Consider the following 26,156-nt stretch of genomic DNA (forward strand, 5'->3'; position numbering starts at 1 on the left):
ATTGCCTCGCCTGGTTTACCAACTACTTCTCTGATAAAGTTCAGTGTGTCAAATCGGAGGGCCTGTTGTCCGGACCCCTGACAGTCTCTATGAGTGTGCCACATGGTTCAATTCTCGGGCCGACTATATTCTCTGTAAATATCAACGATGTCGCTCTTGCAGCTGGTGATTCTCTGGTAGACCTCTACGCAGACGACCCAATTCTGTATACTTCTGGCCCCTCTTTGGACACTGTGTTAACTAACCTCCAGACGAGCTTCAATGCAATACAACTCTCCTTCCCTGTCTTCCAACTGCTCTTAAATACATTAAAACTAAATGCAAGCTATTCAATCGATCACTGCCCGCACCTGCTCGCCCGTCCAGAATCACTACTCTGGACGGCTCTGACTTAGAATACGTGGACAACTACAAATACCTGGGTGTCTGGTTAGACTGTAAACTTTCCTTCCAGACTCACATTAGGAAATCTCCAATCCAAAATTAAATCAAGAATCGGCTTCCTATATCGCAACAAAGCATCCTTCACTCATGCTGCCAAACATACCCTCGTAAAACTGACCATCCTACCGATCCTCGACTTCGGTCATGGCATCTATAAAATAGCCTCCAACACTACTCAACAAACTGGATGCAGTCTATCACAGTGCCATCCGTTTTGTCACCAAAGCCCCATACATTACCCACCATTGCAACCTGTACTCTCTCGTTGGTTGGCCCTCGCTTCATACTCGTCGCCAAACCCACTGGCTTCAGTTTATCTACAAGTCTCTGCTCGGTAAAGCACCGCCTTATCTCAGCTCACTGGTCACCATAGCAGCACCCACTCGTAGCACGCGCTCCAGCAGGTATATCTCACTTGTCACCCCCAAAGCCAATTCCTCCTTTGGTCGTCTTTCCTTCCAGTTCTCTGCAAAAATCTCTGAAGCTGGAGACTCACATCTCCCTCACTAGCTTTAAGCACCAGCTGTCAGAGCAGTGCACAGATGACTGCACCTGTACATAGCCCATCTGTAAACAGCCCATCTATCTATCTACCCTCATCAGCATACTGGTATTTATTTAGCTCCTTTGCACCCCAGTATCTCTACTTGCACATTAATCTTCTAACGATCTACCATTCCAGTGTTTAATTGCTATATTACTTTGCCACCGTGGCCTATTTATTTCCTTAACTTACCTCATTTGCACTCACTATATATAGACGTTTTGTTTTCTATATTGACTGTATGTTTAGTTTATTCCATGTCTAACTCTGTGTTGTTGTATGTGTCGAATTGCTACGCTTTATCTTGGCCATGTCGCAGTTGCAAATGAGAACTTGTTCTCAACTAGCCTAACCGGTTAAATAATGGTGAAATAAATAAAAAATAAATAAAGGAATCGTTTTTACTGTGGATATACAGTGGGGCAAAAAAGTATTTAGTCAGCCACCAATTGTGCAAGTTCTCCAACTTAAAAAGATGAGAGAGGCCTGTAATTTCCATCATAGGTACACTTCAACTATGACAGACAAAATGAGGGGAAAAAATCCAGAAAATCACATTGTAGAATTTTTTATGAATTTATTTGCAAATTATGGTGGAAAATAAGTATTTGGTCAATAACAAAAGTTTATCTCAATACTTTGTTATATACCCTTTGTTGGCAATGACAGAGGTCAAACGTTTTCTGTAAGTCTTCACAAGTTTTTCACACACTGTTGCTGGTATTTTGACCCATTCCTCCATGCAGATCTCCTCTAGAGCAGTGACGTTTTGGGGCTGTTGCTGGGCAACACGGACTTTCAACTCTATGGGGTTGAGATCTGGAGACTGGCTAGGCCACTCCAGGACCTTGAAATGCTTCTTACGAAGCCACCCCTTCGTTGCCCGGGCGGTGTGTTTGGGATCATTGTCATGCTGAAAGACCCAGCCACGTTTCAGCTTCAATGCCCTTGCTGATGGAAGGAGGTTTTCACTCAAAAGCTCACGATACATGGCCCCATTCATTATTTCCTTTACACGGATCAGTCGTCCTGGTCCCTTTGCAGAAAAACAGCCCCAAAGCATGATGTTTCCACCCTTATGCTTCAAAGTAGGTATCGTGTTCTTTGGATGCAACTCAGCATTCTTTGTCCTCCAAACACGACGAGTTCTATTTTGGTTTCATCTGACCATATGACATTCTCCCAATCTTCTTCTGGATCATCAAAATGCTCTCTAGCAAACTTCAGATGGGCCTGGACATGTACTGGCTTAAGCAGGGGGACACGTCTGGCACTGCAGGATTTGAGTCCCTGGCGGCGTAGTGTGTTACTGATGGTAGGCTTTGTTACTTTGGTCCCAGCTCTCTGCAGGTCATTCACTAGGTCCTCCCGTGTGGTTCTGGGATTTTTGCTCACCGTTCTTGTGATCATTTTGACCCCACGGGGTGATATCTTGCGTGGAGCCCCAGATCGAGGGAGATTATCAGTGGTCTTGTATGTCTTCCATTTCCTAATAACTGCTCCCACAGTTGATTTCTTCAAACCAAGCTGCTTACCTATTGCAGATTCAGTCTTCCCACCCTAGTGCAGGTCTACCATTTTGTTTCTGGTGTCCTTTGACAGCTCTTTGGTCTTGGCCATAGTGGAGCTTGGAGTGTGACTGTTTGAGGTTGTGGACAGGTGTTTTTTATACTGATGACAAGATCAAACAGGTGCCATTAATACAGGTAACGAGTGGAGGACAGAGGAGCCTCTTAAATAAGTTATTACATGTCTGTGATAGCCAGAAATCTTGCTCGTTTGACCCACTGGAAATGTGATACAGTGAACCAAATACTTATTTTCCACCATAATTTGCAAATAAATTCATTAAAAATCTTACAATGTGATTTTCTGGATTTTTTTTCCTCATTTTGTCTGTTATAGTTGAAGTGTACCTATGATGATAAATTACAGGCCTCTCTTATCTTTTTAAGTGGGAGAACTTACACAATTGGTGGCTGACTAAATACTTTTTTGCCCCACTAGACTTTGGTACCTGTTTCCTCCAGCATCTTCACAAGGTCCTTTGCTGTTGTTCTGCATTTGATTTGCACTTTTTGCACCAACGTACTTTCAGTTCTTGGAGAGAGAATGTGTTTCCTTCCTGAGAGGTATGACGGTTGCATGACCCCATGGTGTTGAATCTTGTGTGCTATTGTTTGTACACATGAATGTGGTACCTTCAGGCATTTTGAAATTGCTCCCAAGGATGAACCAGACTTGTGGAGGTCTACAATTATTTTTCTGAGGTCTTGGCTGATTTCTTTCGATTTTCCCATGATGTCATGAAAAAAGGCACTGTGTGTGAAGGTAGGCCTTGAAATACATCCACAGGTACACCTCCAATTTACTCAAATGATGTCAATTAGACTATCAGAAGCTTCTAAAGCCATGATATAATTTTCTGGAATTTTCCAAACTGTTCAAAGGCACAGTCAATTTAGCGTATGTAAACTTCTGACCCACTGGAAATGTGATACAGTGAATTATAAGTGAAATAATCTGTCTGTAAACTAATGTTGGAAGAATTACTTGTCATGCACAAAGTAGATGTTCTAACCGACTTGCCAAAACTATAGTTTGTTAACAATAAATTTGTGGAGTGGTTTAAAAACAAATTTTAATGACTCCAACCTAAATGCATGTAAACTTCCGACTTCAACTGAAGATCCTATTGGTGCACATTCTTTCTCTCTCGCGCGTTCTCTCTCACTCTCCCTCTCACACTCACTCTTTCGCTCTCTCTTTCGCACCCTCTCAATGGCACTCTCGCTCTCTCTCACTCTCTCGCTCTCTCACACACCACTCCACCCCACCCAAACATCTCAATGCCTGACTTTGATCCTCATTAACAGAGACCAGGTGGGTTAAGCAGAGGGGCGCTGAAGGGTGTTGGGGGTACCTCTCTATGGGTTAGACCCCTGGTTAAAATCCCTCAGTATTAATGACTAGAGGTTGTTCCCCTAGCCCACCATCGTACTCATAACCCCCTCCCTCTTTTTGTCCATGGCTCGGCTACTCAGCTAGCACCTCTCCTCTTTTCCCCCTCCTTCCTCTCTCTCTGACATGCTTCCTTCTAAGCCCAAATTGAGGGCCGCCCTCTGGACCGGCTTGCATTGATTCCATTCCCATACATTTTTTTAATGATTTAACCCTTTTTATTGCCTTTTTCATCTTTCTCTACCCTGCTGTCTTTTTCATCTTTCTCTACCCTGCTGTCTTTCCCATCTTTCTCTACCCCCTCTCTCTTTTTCATCTTTCTCTCCCTCTCTCTCTTAACCATTCTTATTCAAGCTCACCCTTCATTCTCTTTCTTTCTCTCTCTTGCTCTCCATCCTCTTACACCTCTACTGCCCTATGTGAGATAATTGTAGAATATTCTGGAATTGGATCTTGGGTGGAAGGATGGGGATGGAAGTAGAGGAGGGGGATGTTGAAAGTAGAGGAGGTGGATGATGGAAGGAGAGGGGGACGATGGAAGGAGAGGAGGAGGAGGATGATGGAAGAGAGGGGGGGTGATGGAAGGGGATGATGGAAGGAGAGGGGGTGATGGAAGGAGAGAATAGGAGGAGGGGGATTATGGAAGGAGAGGGGGTGATGGAAGGAGAGGAGGAGGATGATGATAGGAGGAGGAGGAGGATGGAAGGAGAGGAGGAGGAGGATGATGAAGGAGAGGAGGGGGATGATGTAAGGAGAGGGGGGGTGATGGGAGGAGAGGAAGAGTAGGGGGATGATGGAAGGATAGGAGGGGGATGATGGAAGGATAGGAGGGGGATGATGGAAGGAGAGGAGGAGGAGGATGATGGAAGGAGAGGAGGAGGGGGGGATGGAAGTAGAGTGCTGGTTTCAGGGTTTAGGTTGAGTCGTTGAGCATGTTAATGCCACCCAACTATCAATCCATGTTATATACCATATAACCAACCCCCTTACCACACCACACTCTCTGATACGCACATACCCATCCCTCTTCTCTCTCTCCCTCACTTTCTTCCTCTCACTCTCGCGCACACACACTCTCCTCTGCCTCGCCGGTTACACATAAGTGTATGAGGATGTTGCATGGCAGGCAGAGCCCCAGCAGCCTCTGTGCTCTCAGCCCGCAGGGATCCACAAGACAAGCCAAGCACATTAAAGTGTCACTGGACATATCCACTGGAGCGTGGCCCATGGCGGGTCTACAGATACAGACACGACAGGAACCCTGCTCTGAGTCTCTCTTTAGGGGCATGGTAAAATGGTCCAGTAATTTAAGGCCATGATTCTCATGATTATTAAAGGGGAAATTTGACCGAAGGTGTGTGTGTGTGTGTATATGAACTTATGTATGCACCTTGAGGAGACAGTCCTAGTTAAACAGCCATGGATTGAAGACAGCCAAGACAGTATGACTACATACATATCTTCATCTGTCGTCTTTGTGTCTTTGACTGAGCTGTCATTTATAAAATAGTCATATTGTGGGCGATTTAGCCATTTGCCAAGTGGAGAGAGCAGACAATTACTATGAAAGGAAACACATTAAAAAAAATAGAGATGGACAGAGAATCTTTATCTTTAACATAAAGGATATTGTATGAAAGTATCTCGTCAGAGAATTGTTCCTCAAACATTGTCTTAGATAAGCCAAGACACTGAACAGCAAATCTGCATTGCTGTCTTTCTCTATTTCCATTCATAGAAAATACTTATAACCAAGGTATCTGTCATTGTCTTGTAATCCATGTTCAGTGAACTCTTCCTTGTCTTCGTTTCATTGTTTAGCAAAGTCACTGGGCTGTAAGACTGGAATTCATGTTGCCTTACACACGGTCAAGAGTCTTTGTCATTGCTCATGCGAATGACCTGCGAACTCAGGCTCACACACACACTTATAACCCTGTTTTTGTGAGTACTTTTGTGTGTGTGTGTGTGTGTGTTTGTGTGTGTGTGTGTGTGTGTGTGTGCTGTGCTTGCTTGTGTGTGTAGGCTGTCTATCGTCTGTCCTCTTCAAAGAGTATTCTCATTCCAAATTGCAAAATAAGCTCTCCTCTGGGCTCCTAGCACTCCTCACAATGCCACGAGCATCACCATTATCCCAAGGTTGCGGGTTCAAATCCCCAAAACTGCTCCCACAAAAGACAGCGCAGACCTAGCCTCTGTGATGTTTGGCACGTGTTGGTCGGGGTGCAAACCGCCTTTTGACAAAGTAGTTTCTTGTCTCTGGGGGCAACATGTGTACATCAATGGGTTTGAACCCGCAGATACCTGGCCACCACCCAACCTCATTAGCAGTAGCAGACTTGGCTCCAAACAACACCTCAGTGCAAACAAAGAAAATGTCAAGTTCCTGGGTAAATGCTTGCTGCTGGCTGCACCTACAGTCAGGTACTATACCTGCCGGAATTAGTTAGGATGTGGGCCTAAATCCTGACTGAAATGCAAAGTGTATCAGTTTGTTGTGTTAGGTAGCTAGGAATTAGGTAAAATATTAATATTGAGAAAGAGGAAACTAGTGTTGGTTGGACAGTGAAGATGTGTAGTAATCTGAGTTATTCACTCAGCACACACAAACACTTAAGACATAGCTCTGAGAATATTATTATGATATACAGTCAGTTTATTAGGTACACCCATGTAGTACTTGGCCAGACCCCCATGTGCCTCCAGAACAGCCTGAATTCTTCAGGGAATGGCTTCGGCAAGTTGTCTGGAAACGTTCCACGGTGATGTTAGTCGATGCTGACACAATGGCATCACACAGTTGCTGCAGATTGGATGGCGAAACATTCATGCTGCGATTACAGCCCTTTCCATCTCATCCCAAACATGCACTGTTTGGTTGAGGTCTGGGCACTGTGCAGGCCATTCCATTAAACTGAAATCGCTGTCATGTTCCTTCCAATGTTTTTTCACTCCTCTTGTCCAGTGTTTGTGCCCACTGGAGTCGCTTCCTATTGTTTTTAGCTGATAGGAGTGGAGCCTGATGTGACCGTCTGCTGCAATAGCCCATCACTGACAAGGATTGAGGAGTTGTGCGTTAATGAGATGCAGTTCTGTACACCACTGTTTCACTGCACTATTATTTGTCTGTTTGTGGCCCTCCTGTTATCGTGTATGAATCTTGACATTCTCTTTCGACCTCTCTCATCAACGAGCTGTTCTTGCCCACAGGACTGCCGCTGACTGGATGTTGTTTTGTTTGTTGCACTATTCTCGATAAATCCTAGATACTGTCGTGCTGGAAAAGCCCAGGAGGCCGGGACGTTTCTGAGACGATCATACCTCGCTCAGTCGCTTAGGCCACTCGTTTTACCCATTCTAAGTACCATGCTGTACAGTCACACTTGGATTCACCAGTCTAACACATGTATGCACACAAACACACACACAAAGCTGAGAAACACACACACATATACACCGTATGGGGGACGTAGTCATTGTAATGTAAATGTTAATAGACTTTGGGGTGGTGATGTGAGACGCGGAAAGGGGCAGACAGTAGCCGGGGATGGAGGAGTGGGGGTTGTCCCGCTAAAACCTTCCTCCTACACACTTACACCTCTTACATGACCTTACCCCCTTCTCTCTCTCTCGCTCTCTCTCTCGTGGTGAAAGTGCTGCTCTCTCGTGGTGAAAGTGTTGCTCTCTGTCTCTCTCGTGGTGAAAGTGTTGCTCTCTGTCTCTGTCGTGGTGAAAGTGTTGCGTGCTCTCTTCCTATCTCGCTCTCTCTCATGGTGAAAGTGTTGCTCTCAATTCAATTCAATTTAAGGGCCTTTGTCATGGGAAACATATGTTAACATTGCCAAAGCAAGTGAAATAGATAATAAACAATAAAAAATTAACACTAAACATTCCACTCACCAAAGTTCCAAAAGAATAAAGACATTTCATATGATGTCTATGTACAGTGTTGTAACGATGTGCAAATAGTTAAAGTACAAAAGGGGAAATAAACATAAATATGGGTTGTATTTACAATGGGGCTTGTTCTTCACTGGTTGCCCTTTTCTTGTGGCAACACAAATATTGCTGCTGTGATGGTACACTGTGGTATTTCATCCAGGAGGTATGGGAGTTTATTTGTTTTTTAAATTCTTTGTGGGTCTGTGTAATCTGAGGGAAATATGTGTCTCTAATATGGTCATTCATTTGGCAGGAGTTTAGGAAGTGCAGCTCAGTTTCCAACTCATTTTGTGGGCAGTGTGCACATAGCCTGTCTTATCTTGAGAGCCAGGTCTGTCTGCGGTGGCTTCTCTCAATAGCAAGGATATGCTCTGTACATAGTCAAAGCTTTCCTTCATTTTTGGTCAGTTACAGTGGTCAGGTATTCTGCCACTGTGTCCTCTCTGTTTAGGCCAAATAGCATTGAGGTTTGCCCTTGTTTTTTGGTAAATGATTTCCAATGTGTCAAGTAATTATCTTTTTGGGCTATTTGACCAAGAAGTAGAGTGATAGAGTGCTGCATCAGATGACCTGGACTCCACAATCACCCGACCTCAACCCAATTGAGATGGTTTGGGATAAGTTGGACTGCAGAGTGAAGGAAAAACAGCCAACAAGTGCTCAGCACATGTGGGAACTCCATCAAGACTGTTGGAAAAACATTCCTCATGATGCTGATTGAGAGAATGCCAAGAGTGTGCAAAGCTTCCGTTAAGGCAAAGGGGGCTACTTTGAAGAATCTCAAATATTAAATACATTTTCATTTGTTTAACACTTTTTTTGGTTAATACATGATTCCATATGTGTTATTTCATGGTGTTCACTATTATTCTACAATGTAAAAATGTGTTTAAAAAAATTTAACATCTTGAATGAGTAGGTGTGTCCAAACTTTTGACTGGTACTGTGCATTCCACACCCCGGTCTGAGATGTCACACATCTGCTGTTTGCTTGACAGTTGGCGTCTGGGATGGGGAGAGATTCAGGGAGGCACATGGCCTTCTATCATCACACACTGCTGCAGCCATGCCTTAACACTAGCATACAGTGTGTCTCTTTGACTGGATCTCACTATGCTAGAGAGGATCAAGGGGAGAGAGTGTGTGTGTGTGCATCTCTGAAAAAGAAAAAAGAGAGATATATATATATATAAACAGAACCAATTCAGCTTTTAAACTATTTATTCTCTCACCCCTCTCTTTACCTCTGAAGGACTTAATGGGATATAATCCTCATGTCATCCATCCAGGAATGGAGGAGGGCTTTTTACTTTCCTTTTCCCCCCCATCTCCCCCTCCTTCCCTCGCTCTCCAGAAGGAAAGAGCGTCTGAACGATGGCAATCCCCTTTGACAGTGGCCGCTGCTGCAGGAGATGTCAGATGGGATGTTTTTGCCGGCCAGGAATAGGTTTCGGTGTGTCTTAATCTCGGTAGATCATGCTCCCTATCTCTTTCTTTCTGTTTCTCTCTCTCTCTTTCTCTGTTTCCCTATCTCTTTCTTTCTGTTTCTCTCTCTCTCTTTCTCTGTTTCCCTCTCTCGCTCTATATTGACAATAATTCTTTACAGATAGTGGAAGAAAATTATGCTCAGAAACTGCTTGTGCCTGATGCTATCGTCGCCATAATGGAAGTTACCACTCCCCTCTTTCTTTCTCACTTTTTAGTTTGGTATTTTTCAAGATGCAGGAACTAGTGATGTGATGGCGTTGGGGAGGAGGGATGGAAGGAAGGAAAATAGTGGTCATGTGTTTAATTGTGGTCATGTGTTTGAGGTCATGTGTTTGAGATCATGTGTTAGTCAAATTGGGGCTGAGGTGTGTTAGTCAAATTGGGGCTGAGGTGTGTTAGTCAAATTGGGGCTGAGGTGTGTTAGTCAAATTGGGGCTGAGGTGTGTTAGTCAAATTGGGGCTGAGGTGTGTTAGTCAAATGAGGGGTGGCAATGTGTTAAATAGGGGTGGCGATGTATTTGTAAGAGGTTTGATAGACCTTTCAATCCATTGAGAGGTCTGTCCATTGAGAGGTATGTCCATTACCTCCTCTCGCCAGCACCTAAGGTTTTACTGGTGGCCAAAGTATCTTTGAATATGTGCAAATTCAGCCATTTCTCTAAACCAGATTTAGAGACCCCCCACACTCCCAGCACTGTTAGCCTCCCTGCTCATCTCCAATCAGTCAACATATCTAAACATATCTAACAGACCACCGGCCATCGATCCCTCTAATCCCTTACAATCCAATCAATAGAGACGCTTCACTAGCCTGGTTTTGATAACCCTGCAGCAAGTGGGCTACACAGCAACTGACTCCCCATAGACCCCCAATGGAAGTATGTGCGCTATTGCTTCGTTAATTCGCTAGGCTAAAGTTAAAGAACTAGGTTACGTTTACATTAATGCTCGTGACTATCATTCCTCCCTCTCCGTTTTGATTACTGTTGCCGGGGCCGAATCGATGTCTGTAGCCACATGGCACGGTTTGACGCGAGCACAGATTACATTTTGCGGCTGATGGAGGATGATGGACGTTTATTGAAATGGGGGGAGCTGCACTAATTCTACATGGACTGGCGTAGCAGAGAGAGACCGTTGGTGGTTGATGACAGGTAAAAACTGAAGCGTCTTTTAAATCTAATCATAACCTGCTGTGATTAGCTGGTTATTTGTTAGAGCAGTTCTGACAGGCAAGCTGAGCTGATTCAGTGCTGCCTCCTTCTCTATCCTACCTCCACCCCTATCCTCTTGCCCCTAGTTTTAGTTCTAATCCTGCACTAACACACCTAATTCAACTCATCTACTATTCATCATCAAGCCCTTGATTTATTGGAAATGCTTATGTTAATGCTGGGCTAAAACAAAACCCTGCACACCCTGTCCCTATCCGAGATCCAGGATCGAAGAACACTGCCCCAAGCTCCTAGGTAATCCACCCCAGGGGACGAGCCTCAATCTGCGGGTGAAGTTTATGGTATGTCCCCATCCCACTGTTTCCTCTGGAGGGTCCAATATGGCCCATGGAAGCCTTTATTTAAATAAGGCCCCAACTGCCACTTTTTATGTCCCTCTGATCTTACCGACAATGAAAGCATGTATTGAAGGCTTTACAGGGGCCTTAGGCCATCGGGGCGGCTATAACAAAGCCTGTTAGAACACACACACACACACACACACACACACACACACACACACACACACACACACACACACACACACACACACACACACACACACACACACACACACACACACACACACACTACCAGTCAAAACACCTACTCATTCAAGTGTTTTTCTTTATTTTTACTCTTTTCTACATTGTAGAATAATAGTGAAGACATCAGCTCATATGAAATCATGTAGTAATCAAAAAAGTTTTAAACAAATCAAAATATATTTTATATTTGAGATTCTTCTTCTAAAAAAAGTAGCCACACTTTGCCTTTGACAGCTTTGCACACTTGGCATTCTCTCAATCCGCTTCATGAGGAATGCATTTCAGTTAACCTGTTTGGGATCGGGAGCAGCATTTTAACTTTTGGATGAATAGCGTGCCCAGAGTGAACTGCCTCCTACTCAATCCCAGATGCTAATATATGCATATTATTATTACTATTGGATAGAAAACACTTTGAAGTTTCTAAAACTGTGTGAATGACGTTTAGAGTAAAACAGAACTCATATGGCATGCGAAAACCTGAGAAAAATCCAACCAGGAAGTGGAAATCTGAGGTTTGTAGGTTTTCAAAACTTGGCCTTCCGAATAGACAGTGTCTATGGGGTCAAGTTGCACTTCCTAAGGCTTCCACTAGATGCAACTTGTCTTTAGAAACTTGTTTCAAGCTTCCGCTATAAAGGAGAGGGTAATGGGAGCTGAATGAGTCAGTGGTCTGGCAGAGTGTCTCAGGCTCGTGACGCGCGGTCCCGACAGAGTTAGCTCTCATTCCAGTGCTTTTCTACAGACAATGGAATTCTCCGGTTGGAATATTATTGAATTTTTATGTTAAAAACATCCTAAAGATTGATTCCATTCATCGTTTGACATGTTTCTACAACCTGTAATGGAACTTTTTGAGTTTTTGTCTGGACGTAGTGCTCGTGCCTCATGAAGACGACGCTAACAACAAGTGGCTATTTGGACATAAATTATGGACTTTATGGAACAAATCAGTCATTTATGTTCGAACTGGGATTCCTGGGAGTGCATTCGGATGAAGAGCATCAAAGGTAAGTGAATATTTATATCATTATTTCTAACTTCTGTTGACTCCAACATGGCGAATATTTCTTTAGCTGGACTGGCTCTGAGCGCCGTACTCAGATTATGCTTTTTCCGTAAAGTTTTTTTGAAATCTGTCACAGCGGTTGCATTAAGGAGAAGTCTATCTTTAATTCTGTGAATAACAATTGTATCTTTTATCAATGTTTATTATGAGTATTTCTGGGATTTGATGTGGCTATCTGCAAAATCACCGGATGTTTTGGAATGAAAACATTGTGTAACGCGCCAATGTAAACTGAGATTTTTGGATATAAATATGCACATTATCGAACAAAACATACATGTATTGTGTATCATGATGTCCTATGAGTGTCATCTGATGAAGATCATCAAAGGTTAGTGATTAATTTGATCTATATTTCTGCTTTTTGTGACTCCTATCTTGGCGTGTGTTTTGTGACTTGGCTTTGACCTAACATAATCATATGTTGTGATTTCGCTGTAAAGCCTTTTTGAAATCGGACACGATGGGTATATTAACAAGAAGTTTATCTTTCACTTGCTGTTTTGGACCTGTTAATGTGTGAAAGTTCCAAATTTCAAAAAAAATATTTTTGAATTTCGCGCACTTCCTTTTCAGGGGAATGAGGTCGAGGGGTTCCGCTAGCGGAACAGGTGAGCCTTCTTAACAGTTAATTTGTGGAATATCTTTCCTTCTTAAATCTTCTGAAGGATCGTTGTCCCGGTAGCAGGACAACTTCGGGTGAAACTGGAGGGCGCGCAATTCAAATAAATAATCATAAATATTATGGATTTTAAACATAGGTAAATATAAGTGTCTTATATCGGCTGAAAGCTTAAATTCTTGTTAATCTAACTGCATACATTCACATATAACGATTAAATATTCACTTACTTTTTGAAAATCTTCCTCTGATTTGTCATCGAAAGGGTCCCAGCTATGACATGTAGTGTCGTTTTGTTAGATAAAATCCTTATTTATATCCCATAAAGTCTGTTTAGTTGGCGCCGTTGATTTGAATAATCCACTCGTTCAACTTGCAGAGAAAGGAATCTGAAAATCTACCCCTAAACTTTCTTTCAACAAGTCTAAATATTTTTCTATTTACTCCTCAGATACCCAAAAATGTGATCAAACTATAATATTTATTTTGTAAAGAAGTATGTTCAATAGGAAACCGATTTTAGCAGGTGCGTAACGTCTTCATGGTGTGCCCAATCACAAATTTCCAAGACTGTGTCCTACTAAAACTGATCTTTCTTATTTGTTTTGGAATTTACAAGCCTGAAACCTTGAACATAGACTGCTGACACTCTGTGGAAGCCATATGAATGCATCCAGGCAGCTTTTCAATATGACCTTGCTCTTGCATTTCTAAGAGGATGGTCTCTCTCAAAAAACAATTCAGGTTGTTTTTTCTTTGGATTTTCTCCTGCCATATCTATTTTTATAATTCTCCTACATAATGTTTTAACATTTCTACAAACTTCAAAGTGTTTTCTGTCCAATGGTACCAATGATATTAATATCCTGGCTTCAGGGCCTGAGCTACAGGCAGTTTACTTTGGGCATGTCATTCAGGCAGGAAGTGAAGAAAAAAGGGGCCTAAGTGCTAAGAATTAATAGCCAATCAGTTGTGATGGCAAGGTAGGGGTGGTATACAGAAGATAGCCCTATTTGGTAAAATACCAAGTTCATGTTATGGAAAGAACGGCTCAAATAAGCAAAGAGAAATGACAATTCATCATTACTTTAAAACATGAAAGTCAGTAAATCTGGGAAATTTCAAGAACTTTGAAAGTTTCTTCAAGTGCAGTCGCAAAAACCATCAAGCGTGAAACTGGCTCTCATGAGTACCGCTACAGGAAGGGAAGAACCAGAGTTAAGTTCAGTGGAGTTAACTTCACCTCAGACTGCAGCCCAAATAAATGCTTCACAGAGTTCAAGTAACAGACAACTGTTCAGGGGAGACTGCGTGAATCAGGCCTTCATGGTTGAATTGCTGCAAAGAAGCCACTACTAAAGGACACCAATAAGATGAACAGACTTTCTTGGACCAAGAAACATGAGCAATGGACATTAGACTGGTGGAAATCTGTCATTTTAGTCTGATGAGTCCAAATTTGAGATTTTTTTTTATTCCAACTGCCATGTGTTTGTGAGACGCAGAGTAGGGAAATTGATCATCTCCGCATGTGTGTTTCCCACTGTGAAGCATGGAGGAGGAGGTGTGATGGTGTTTTGCTGGTGAAACTGTCAGCGATTTATTTAAAATTCAAGGCACACTTAACCAGCAAGGCTTCCACAGCATTCTGTAGCGATATGCCGTCATCTGGTTTGCGCTTAGCAAGACTATTTGTTTTTCAATAGGACAATGACCCAAAACACACCTCCAGGCTGTGAAAGGACTATTTGTCCAAGAAGGAGAGTGATGGAGTGCTGCATCAGATGACCTGACCTCCACAATCATTTGACCTCAACCCACTTGAGATGGTTTGGGATGAGTTGGACCGCAGAGTGAAGGAAAAGAAGCCAACAAGTGCTCAGCATATGTGGGAACTCCTTCAAGACTGTTGGAAAAGCATTCCTTATGAAGCTGTCTGAGTAAGAGAGTGCTGACCCTCACCTTTAAGATACCCAGGGGTCTCTGGTCCTGGATCTGCTGGGGGTGCAGGCTTTTGTTCCAGCCCTGCACTGGACCATGGTTAGTTTGTTTAAATTTGTTTTGTAAGCTAGGGTTGGGCGGTAATCCAGAGCAAGCCTTACTGTCAGGAGGAGGAGCGGAGCAGGCCTTACTGTCAGGAGGAGGAGCGGAGCAGGCCTTACTGTCAGGTGCAGGAGCGGAGCAGGCCTTAATGTCAGGTGTAGGAGTGGAGCAGGCCTTACTGTCAGGAGGAGGAGTGGAGCAGGCCTTACTGTCAGGAAGAGGAGCAGAGCAGGCCTTACTGTCAGGAGGAGGAGCGGAGCAGGCCTTACTGTCTGTAGGAGGAGCGGAGCAGGCCTTACTGTCAGGAGGAGGAGCGGAGCAGGCCTTACTGTCAGGAGATGGAGCGGAGCATGCCTTACTGTCATGAGATGGAGCGGGGCAGGCCTTACTGTCAGGAGATGGAGCGGAGCATGCCTTACTGTCAGGAGATGGAGCGGAGCATGCCTTACTGTCAGGAGATGGAGCGGAGCAGGCCTTACTGTCAGGAGATGGAGCGGAGCAGGCCTTACTGTCTGGAGATGGAGCGGAGCAGGCCTTACTGTCAGGAGATGGAGCGGAGCAGGCCTTACTGTCAGGAGATGGAGCGGAGCAGGCCTTACTGTCAGGAGATGGAGCGGAGCAGGCCTTACTGTCAGGAGGAGGAGCGGAGCAGGCCTTACTGTCATGAGATGGAGCGGAGCAGGCCTTACTGTCAGGAGATGGAGCGGAGCAGGCCTTACTGTCTGTAGGAGGAGCGGAGCAGGCCTTACTGTCAGGAGCAGGGCAGGCCTTACTGTCATGAGATGGAGCGGAGCAGGCCTTACTGTCAGGAGGAGGATCAGAGCAGGCCTTACTGTCATGAGATGAAGCGGGGCAGGCCTTACTGTCATGAGATGGAGCGGAGCAGGCCTTACTGTCAGGAGGAGGATCAGAGCAGGCCTTACTGTCATGAGATGAAGCGGGGCAGGCCTTACTGTCAGGAGATGGAGCGGAGCAGGCCTTACTGTCAGGAGATGGAGCAGAGCAGGCCTTACTGTCAGGAGATGGAGCGGAGCAGGCCTTACTGTCAGGAGATGGAGCGGAGCAGGCCTTATTGTCAGGAGATGGAGCGGAGCAGGCCTTACTGTCAGGAGATGGAGCGGAGCAGGCCTTACTGTCAGGAGAGCGGAGCAGGCCTTACTGTCAGGAGATGGAGCGGGGCAGGCCTTACTGTCAGGAGATGGAGCGGAGCAGGCCTTACTGTCAGGAGATGGAGCGGAGCAGGCTGTCAGGAGATGGAGCGGAGCAGGCCTTATTGTCAGGAGATGGAGCGGAGCAGGCCTTACTGTCAGGAGATGGAGCGGAGCAGGCCTTACTGTCAGGAGATGGAGCGGAGCAGGCCTTACTGTCAGGAGATGGAGCGGGGCAGGCCTTACTGCAGGAGATGGAGCGGTGCAGGCCTTACTGTCAGGAGATGGAGCGGAGCAGGCCTTACTGTCAGGAGATGGAGCGGGGCAGGCCTTACTGTCAGGAGATGGAGCGGAGCAGGCCTTACTGTCAGGAGATGGAGCGGGGCAGGCCTTACTGTCAGGAGATGGAGCGGAGCAGGCCTTACTGTCAGGAGATGGAGCGGAGCAGGCCTTACTGTCAGTAGGAGGAGGGGCAACTGGGGAAAGCCTTTACAAAAATGACATGCCCTCATTAAACTTGTTATATCTCCAGTTCTATTTGTGATATTAAGATTCTAACACGACTGTGTGTTATCTGGACTTATTTAGTTAAAGTCAAGGACGGATGGGTGCTTGACTTAACACATGTCAGAGTAATAAAACATTATAATTAATGAGCAGTGAAATGACTGCTTTAGCGGATTTAGTGTTAAAACAGAGTGACATTGAAACGTCTTCTATCATATCGCAGCCTATCCGCTCTGAGCAGCTCTTCCTCTGTGTCATTCTTCAGCACCTCTTACTTTCTCTCTGCATCCCATCCGGGCAGCCGGCCAAATCCTCACTGGATGCTAATGAAACGAGCTTCTAGAATAACCATCCATCAGGCTAGAATATAACCCTAGCCCTAACCCTTCATGCTCAAATATAACCCTAGCACTAACCCTTCATGCTCAAATATAACCCTAGCCCTAACCCTTCATGCTCAAATATAACCCTAGCCCTATCCCTTCACGCTCAAATATAACCCTAGCCCTAACCCTTCATGCTCAAATATAACCCTAGCCCTAACCCTTCATGCTCAAATATAAAGCCCTATCCCTTCAGCCCTAACCCTAACCCTTCATGCTCAAATATAACCCTATCCCTTACCCTTCATGCTCAAATATAACCCTAGCCCTATCCCTTCATGCTCAAATATAACCCTAGCCCTAACCCTTCATGCTCAAATATAACCCTAGCCCTAACCCTTCATGCTCAAATATAACCCTAGCCCTAACCCTTCATGCTCAAATATAACCCTAGCCCTAACCCTTCATGCTCAAATATAACCCTAACCCTTACTCTTCATGCTCAAATATAACCCTAACCCTAACCCTTCATGCTCAAATATAACCCTAGCCCTATCCCTTCATGCTCAAATATAACCCTAGCCCTAACCCTTCATGCTCAAATATAACCCTAGCCCTAACCCTTCATGCTCAAATATAACCCTATCCCTTACCCTTCATGCTCAAATATAACCCTAGCCCTAACCCTTCATGCTCAAATATAACCCTAGCCCTAACCCTTCATGCTCAAATATAACCCTAGCCCTAACCCTTCATGCTCAAATATAACCCTAGCCCTAACCCTTCATGCTCAAATATAACCCTAGCCCTATCCCTTCATGCTCAAATATAACCCTAGCCCTAACCCTTCATGCTCAAATATAACCCTAGCCCTAACCCTTCATGCTCAAATATAACCCTATCCCTTACCCTTCATGCTCAAATATAACCCTAGCCCTATCCCTTCATGCTCAAATATAACCCTAGCCCTAACCCTTCATGCTCAAATATAATCCTAATCCCTTCATGCTCAAATATAACCCTAGCCCTAACCCTTCATGCTCAAATATAACCCTAACCCTATCCCTTCATGCTCAAATATAACCCTAGCCCTATCCCTTCATGCTCAAATATAACCCTAGCCCTAACCCTTCATGCTCAAATATAACCCTAGCCCTAACCCTTCAGGCTAGAATATAACCCTAGCCCTAACCCTTCATGCTCAAATATAACCCTAACCCTATCCCTTCATGCTCAAATATAACCCTAGCCCTATCCCTTCATGCTCAAATATAACCCTAACCCTAACCCTTCATGCTCAAATATAATCCTAGCCCTAACCCTTCATGCTCAAATATAACCCTAGCCCTAACCCTTCATGCTCAAATATAACCCTAGCCCTATCCCTTCATGCTCAAATATAACCCTAACCCTTACCCTTCATGCTCAAATATAACCCTAACCCTAACCCTTCATGCTCAAATATAACCCTAGCCCTTCATGCTCAAATATAACCCTAGCCCTAACCCTTCAGGCTAGAATATAACCCTAGCCCTAACCATTCAGGCTAGAATATAACCCTAACCCTTCAGGCTAGAATATAACCCTAGCCCTAACCCTTCAGGCTAGAATATAACCCTAGCCATAACACGTCAGGCTAGAATATAACCCTAGCCCTAACCCCTAACCCTTCAGGCTAGAATATAACCCGAGCCCTAACCCTTCAGGCTAGCATATAACCCTAGCCCTAACCCTTCAGGCTAGAATCTAACCCTAACCCCCCATTGTTCCTGTTCCCAAGAAAGCTAAGGTAACTGAGCTAAACAACTACCGCCCCGTAGCACTCACTTCCGTCATCATGAAGTGCTTTGAGAGACTAGTCAAGGACCATATCACCTCCACCCTACCTGACACCCTAGACCCACTCCAATTTGCTTACCGCCCAAATAGGTCCACAGACGATGCAATCTCAACCACACTGCACACTGCCCTAACCCATCTGGACAAGAGGAATACCTATGTGAGAATGCTGTTCATCGACTACAGCTCGGCATTCAACACCATAGTACCCTCCAAGCTCGTCATCAAGCTCGAGACCCTGGGTCTCGACCCCGCCCTGTGCAACTGGGTACTGGACTTCCTGACGGGCCGCCCCCAGGTGGTGAGGGTAGGTAACAACATCTCCTCCCCGCTGATCCTCAACACTGGGGCCCCACAAGGGTGCGTTCTGAGCCCTCTCCTGTACTCCCTGTTCACCCACGACTGCGTGGCCACGCACGCCTCCAACTCAATCATCAAGTTTGCGGACGACACAACAGTGGTAGGCTTGATTACCAACAACGACGAGACGGCCTACAGGGAGGAGGTGAGGGCCCTCGGAGTGTGGTGTCAGGAAAATAACCTCACACTCAACGTCAACAAAACTAAGGCGATGATTGTGGACTTCAGGAAACAGCAGTGTGAACACCCCCCTATCCACATCGATGGAACAGTAGTGGAGAGAGTAGCAAGTTTTAAGTTCCTCGGCATACACATCTCAGACGAACTGAATTGGTCCACTCACACAGACAGCATCGTGAAGAAGGCGCAGCAGCGCCTCTTCAACCTCAGGAGGCTGAAGAAATTCGGCTTGTCACCAAAAGCACTCACAAACTTCTACAGATGCACAATTGAGAGCATCCTGTCGGGCTGTATCACCGCCTGGTACGGCAACTGCTCCGCCCTCAACCGTAAGGCTCTCCAGAGGGTAGTGAGGTCTGCACAACGCATCACTGAGGGCAAACTACCTGCCCTCCAGGACACCTACACCACCCAATGTTACAGGAAGGCCATAAAGATCATCAAGAACATCAACCACCCGAGCCACTGCCTGTTCACCCCGCTATCATCCAGAAGGCGAGGTCAGTACAGGTGCATCAAAGCTGGGACCGAGAGACTGAAAAACAGCTTCTATCTCAAGGCCATCAGACTGTTAAACAGCCACCACTAACATTGAGTGGCTGCTGCCAACACACTGACACTGACTCAACTCCAGCCACTTTAATAATGGGAATTGATGGGAAATGATGTAAATATATCACTAGCCACTTTAAACAATGCTACCTTATATAATGTTACTTACCCTACATTATTCATCTCATATGCATACGTATATACTGTACTCTATATCATCGACTGCATCCTTATGTAATACATGTATCACTAGCCACTTTAACTATGCCACTTTGTTTACATACTCATCTCATATGTATATACTGTACTCGATACCATCTACTGTATCTTGCCTATGCTGCTCTGTACCATCACTCATTCATATATCCTTATGTACATATTCTTTATCCCCTTACACTGTGTATAAGACAGTAGTTTAGGAATTGTTAGTTAGATTACTTGTTGGTTATTACTGCATTGTCGGAACTAGAAGCACAAGCATTTCGCTACACTCGCATTAACATCTGCTAACCATGTGTATGTGACAAATAAAAGTTGATTTGATTTGATTTAGAATATAACCCAGCCCTAACCATTCATGCTTGAATTTAACCCAAGCTCTAACCCTTCAGGCTAGATTATAACCCTAACCCTTCAGGTGATGGTGGGTGGGAGGAGAGAGAGCGAAATAGTTTGTTTTTGTATGTGTGCGTGCATATGTATTTTTTGTGTGCTTCTGCATGTGTGTGTTGACATGGGTTTCCTGACAGCACTGCTCCCTCCCAGTGCTTGGCAATGTAACATGAGGTAGAGAAAATGGTAGGATTTATCACACACGCACATACAGCTCTTGAAAAATGAAGAGACCATTGCAAAATTATCAGTTTCTCTGGTTTTACTATTTATGGGTATGTGTTTAGGTAAAATTAACATTTTGTTTTAATTCTATTAACTACTGACAACAAAATAAAAATATTGTCATTTAGAGCATTTATTTGCAGAAAATGACAACTGGTCAAAATAATGAAAAAGATGCAGTGTTGTAAGACCTCGAATAATGCAAAGACAAATTTTCATATTCATTTTTAAACAACACAATACAAATGTTTTAACTTAGGAAGAGTTCAGATATCAATATTTGTTGAAGTAACCCTGATTTTCAATCCCAGCTTTCATACGTCTTGGGATGCTCTCCATCAGTCTTTTCAACCTTTTAAAATTATAAACTTGGATTAGCTAACACAACGTGCCATTGGAACACTGAAGTGATGGTTGCTATAATGGGCCTCTGTACGCCTATGTAGATATGCCATAACAAATCTGCCGTTTCCAGCTACAATAGTCATTTACAACATTAACATTGTCTACACTGTATTTCTGAACAATTTTGTTATTTTAATGGACCAAAACATTGCTTTTCTTTCAAAACCAAGGACATTTCTAAGTGACCCCAAACTTTTGAAAGCTAGTGAATGTGTGTTTATTTTATATATATATAGTTGAAGTTGGAAGTTTACATACACTTAGATTGGAGTCATTAAAACTTGTTTTTCAACCACTCCACAAATTTCTTGTTAACCAACTATATTTTTGGCAAGTCGGTTAGGACATCTACTTTGTGCATGAGACAAGTCATTTTTCCAACAATTGTTTACAGACAGATTTTTTAAATTCCAGTGGGTCAGAAGTTTTTACATACACTAAACTGACTGTGCCTTTAAACAGCTTGGAAAATTCCAGAAAATGATGTCATGGCTTTAGAAGCTTCTGATAGGCTAATTGACATCATTTGAATCAAATGGAGGTGTAGCTGTGGATGTAGTCCAACGCCGACCTTCAAACTCAGTGCTTCTTTGCTTGACATCATGGAAAAATCAAAAGAAATCAGGCAAGACCTCAGAAAAAAAATGTAGACCTCCACACGTCTTGTTCATTCTTGGGAGCAATTTCCAAACACCTGAAGGTACCACATTCATCTGTACAAACAATAGTACGCAAGTATAAACACCATGGGACCACACAGCCGTCATACCACTCACGAAGGAGACGCATTCTGTTTCCTAGAGATGAACGTTCTTTGGTGCGAAAAGTGCAAATCAATCCCAGAACAACAGCAAAGAACCTTGTAAAGATGCTGGAGGAAACAGGTACAAAAGTATCTATATCCACAGTAAAACGAGTCATATAGCAACATCACCTGAAAGGCCACTCAGCAAGGAAGAAGCCACTGCTCCGATAACGCCATAAAAAGCCAGACTATGGTCTGCAACTGCAAATGGAAAAATGTCCTCTGGTCTGATTAAAAAAAAAAATTACTGTTTGGGCATAAAAACTAGCGTTATATTTGGAGGAAAAAGGGGAAGGCTTGCAAGCCGAAGAACAACATCCCAACCTCGAAGCACGGGGTGGCAGCATCATGTTGTGGTGGTGCTTTGCTGCAAGAGGGACTGCAGAAGAGAGGAGAGAAGAAGAGAGGAGATGGGTTTGTGTGTTAGGAGACTGTCCTTGTGTGTGTGTAAAACTGAATTTAAAAGTATTTGGCAAAGGTGTATGTAAACCTCCGACTTCAACTATATATACACAGTGAGGCAAGAAAGTATTTAGTCAGCCACCAATTGTGCAAGTTCTCCCACTTAAAAGGATGAGGGAGGCCTGTAATTTTCATCATAGGTACACTTCAACTATGACAGACAAAATGAGGGAAAAAAATCCTGAAAATCACATTGTAGGATTTTTTATGAATTTATTTGCAAATCATGGTGGCAAATAAGTATTTGGTCAATAACAAAAGTTTATCTCAATACTTTGTTATATACCCTTTGTTGGCAATGACAGAGGTCAAACGTTCTCTGTAAGTCTTCACAAGGTTTCCACACACTGTTGCTGGTATTTTGGCCCATTCCTCCATGCAGATCTCCTCTAGAGCAGTGATGTTTTGGGGCTGTTGCTGGGCAACACAGACTTTCAACTCCCTCCAAAGATTTTCTATGGGGTTGAGATCTGGAGACTGGCTAGGCCACTACAGGACCTTGAAATGCTTCTTACAAAGCCACTCCTTCGTTTCCCGGAAGGTGTGTTTAGGATCATTGTCATGCTGAAAGACCCAGCCACGTTTCAACTTCAATGCCCTTGCTGATGGAAGGAAATGTTCACTCAAAATCTCACGATACATGGCCCCATTCATTCTTTCCTTTACACGGATCAGTTGTCCTGGTCCCTTTGCAGAAAAACAGCCCCAAAGCATGATGTTTCCACCCCCATGCTTCACAGTAGGTATGGTGTTCTTTGGATGCAACTCAGCATTTTTTGTCCTCCAAACACGACGAGTTGAGTTTTTACCAAAAAGTTATATTTTGGTTTCATCTGACCATATGACATTCTCCCAATCTTCTTCTGGATCATCCAAATGCTCTCTAGCAAACTTCAGACGGGCCTGGACATGTACTGGCTTAAGCAGGGGGACACGTCTGGCACTGCAGGATTTGAGTCCCTGGCGGCATAGTGTGTTACTGATGGTTTTGTTACTTTGGTCCCAGCTCTCTGCAGGTCATTCACTAGGTCCCCCCGTGTGGTTCTCAGATTTTTGCTCATTGTTCTTGTGATCAACCCCACGGGGTGAGATCTTGCGTGGAGCGCCAGATCGAGGGAGATTATCAGTGGTCTTGTATGTCTTCAATTTCCTAATAATTGCTCCCACAGTTGTTTTCTTCAAACCAAGCTGCTTGCTAACCTATTGTAGATGCAGTCTTCCCAGCCTAGTGCAGGTCTACAATTTTGTTTCTGGTGTCCTTTGACAGCTCTTTGGTCTTGGCCATAGTGGAGTTTGGAGTGTGACTGTTTGAGGTTGTGGAAAGGTGTCTTTTATACTGATTACAAGTTCAAACAGGTGCCATTAATACAGGTAACGAGTGGAGGACAGAGGAGCCTCTTAAAGAAGAACTTACAGGTCTGTGAGAGCCAGGAATCTTGCTTGTTTGTAGGTGACCAAATACTTATTTTCCACCATAATTTGCAAATAAATTCATTAAAAATCATACAATGTGATTTTATGGATTTTTTTTCTTCTCATTTTGTCTGTCATAGTTGAAGTGTACCTATGATGAAAATTACAGGCCTCTCATCTTTTTAAGTGGGAGAACTTGCACAATTGGTGGCTGACTAAATACTTTTTTGCCCCACTGTATATATATATATATATATATATATATATATATATATATATATATATATATATAGATACAGTTGAAGTCGGAAGTTTACATACACCTTTGCCAAATCCATTTAAATCCATTTTATACACCTCCCAGGATAGTCTGCTAACACACAAGCTTGACCCGGCCCATCTCTTTACCCATCAGCCTTATGAAGTCCCACTACCATTTCTTCCCTCTCCTCATTCCTAGGTTCCTCCCTTTCCTCCACCCCTCCTCCTCTCTTCTTGTAAAGTAAGCCTCCACATGGCTCGCCTCCAGCTCGTCTCCCTTGTCGTGTGTGGATTAGCCATGGTGAGAGAGGGAGGGGGAGAGAGAGAGCCTAGGTGGGTCTCCATGCCTGTGTGTGTTTCTCTCACTCTGCTAGCTATAATGATGGCCCCCAGGGGAAGTAGTTTAGTGGTCTTACTTACCATTTGAGGGATCTCTTTCCAACACGTAATTCAAAGGTAGCCTGCAGTAGAAATATACTACTTACCCACCTTATCATACACACACACACACACACACACTGATATATACACACATGGGAAGAACGGTGGAGAGAAGGCCTCACTGGTCAATAAGAGTGATATGTTATCACCAACACAAACACTCACAAGCAAAAGCACCCTTCTTTGTCAGCACCCTATTCTGGTGTAGAGGTTTAACTTACAAACATACTGTGGATCATGGAAACATCTGTAGGTCATCACTACGATTTTACCCCTCTAAGCGCGTTGAATAAGTTACGCACACTGTCACACTGTGAGTCAGTCTGTCTTCTCCAACACCGGTTGGGCTTTGGAGGTCACCTGTCAATCCAAAGCAGTTGCCACCTGTCAGCCGGCCCAGCGTGCATTGCGTGCCTGTTCCCTAAACTGGTGTACGCACCGTTGGTGGCTGTCACACACACCGCTAGACATGAACGACACTCAAAGACACACGCTGCTTCATCAACACACTAAAGTAGAAAGAAAGAACACAGACACAAGCACACACTTCCAGCCTCTGACACTTTTAAATGTAATTTAGTTTTCAGTCCATATTTGTGCATACATTTCTGTGTCGTGTGCACTGTATTGCTTTAATATGATTTGAAAGGCTAACATTGTTCTCTCTCTCCTTTCCATCTATCTCCCCCTCCCCCCACTTATCTCTGAAGGTGAGCAGGGTACCTGTAGAGAGCTGTGAGCAGTACACCACCTGTGGCCAGTGCCTGGGCTCCAAAGACCCCCACTGTGGCTGGTGTGTCCTCCACAACATGTAAGTACACATATTGTACACTCGGTCTACACACTCACTCATATATAGCTACTCTTTGTTCATGCTATACTGTCATTCATAATCAAAACAAACTTTGTCACATGCGCCGCATACAAGTGTAGACCTTACATGCTGAAATGCTCACTTACAAGCCCTTAACCAACAGTGCAGTTCAAGAAGAGTTAAGAAAATATTTGCCAAATAATCTTAAGTAAAAAGTAACACAATAAAATAACGAGGCTATATACAGGGGGTACTGAGTCAACGAGCAGGGGGTACAGGTTAGTCGAGATAATTTGTACATTAAGGTAGGGGTGAAGTGACTATGCGTAGATAATAATCAGCGTGTAGCAGCATTGTGCAAAACAAATGGGGGGTATCAATGTAAATAGTCCAGGTTGCCATTTGATTAATTGTTCAGCAGTCTTATGAGGGTAGAAGCTATTAAAATGCCTTCTGGTCCAGGTCTTTGCGCTCCAGGACCGCTTGCCGTGCGGTAGCAGAGAAAACAGTCTCTGACTTGGGTGACTGGAGTCTGACAATTTTTGGGGGCTTTCCTCTGTCACCGCCTATTATATTGGTTCTGGATGGCAGGAAGCTTGGCTCCAGTGATGTACTGGGCCTTACGCACTACCCTCTGTAGCTCCTTACGGTCAGATGCCTAGCAGTTACCGTACCAGGCGGTGATGAAACCTGTCAGGATGCTCTCGAAGGAGCAGCTGTAGAACCTTTTGAGGATCTGGGGACCCATGCCAAATCTTTTCAGTCTCCTGACGGGGAAAAGGTGTTGTTGTGCTCTCTACACGACTGTCTTGGTGTGTTTGGACCATGATAGTTTGTTGGTATTGTGAACACCAAGAAACCTGAATCTCTCGACACACTCCACTACTGCCACGTCAATGTTAATGGGGGCCTGTATAGCCCGCCTTTTCCTGTA

At 44.1% G+C, this 26,156-nt stretch overlaps 1 protein-coding gene across 2 annotated transcripts in view; it reads left to right on the top strand.

The window, feature by feature from the left end:
- LOC135541445 (plexin-A1-like) overlaps positions 1-26,156 on the top strand; it is a 402,887-nt gene that overhangs the window by 188,389 nt on the left and 188,342 nt on the right. For both annotated transcript variants that reach the window (XM_064967699.1, XM_064967700.1), the window contains exon 5: positions 25,119-25,219. In XM_064967699.1, coding sequence (XP_064823771.1) covers positions 25,119-25,219 — 101 coding nt within the window. The remainder of the gene's footprint in view (positions 1-25,118; positions 25,220-26,156) is intronic.

Source organism: Oncorhynchus masou, chromosome 6 (assembly GCF_036934945.1).
Source record: "Oncorhynchus masou masou isolate Uvic2021 chromosome 6, UVic_Omas_1.1, whole genome shotgun sequence".
Taxonomy (NCBI): Eukaryota; Metazoa; Chordata; class Actinopteri; order Salmoniformes; family Salmonidae; genus Oncorhynchus; species Oncorhynchus masou.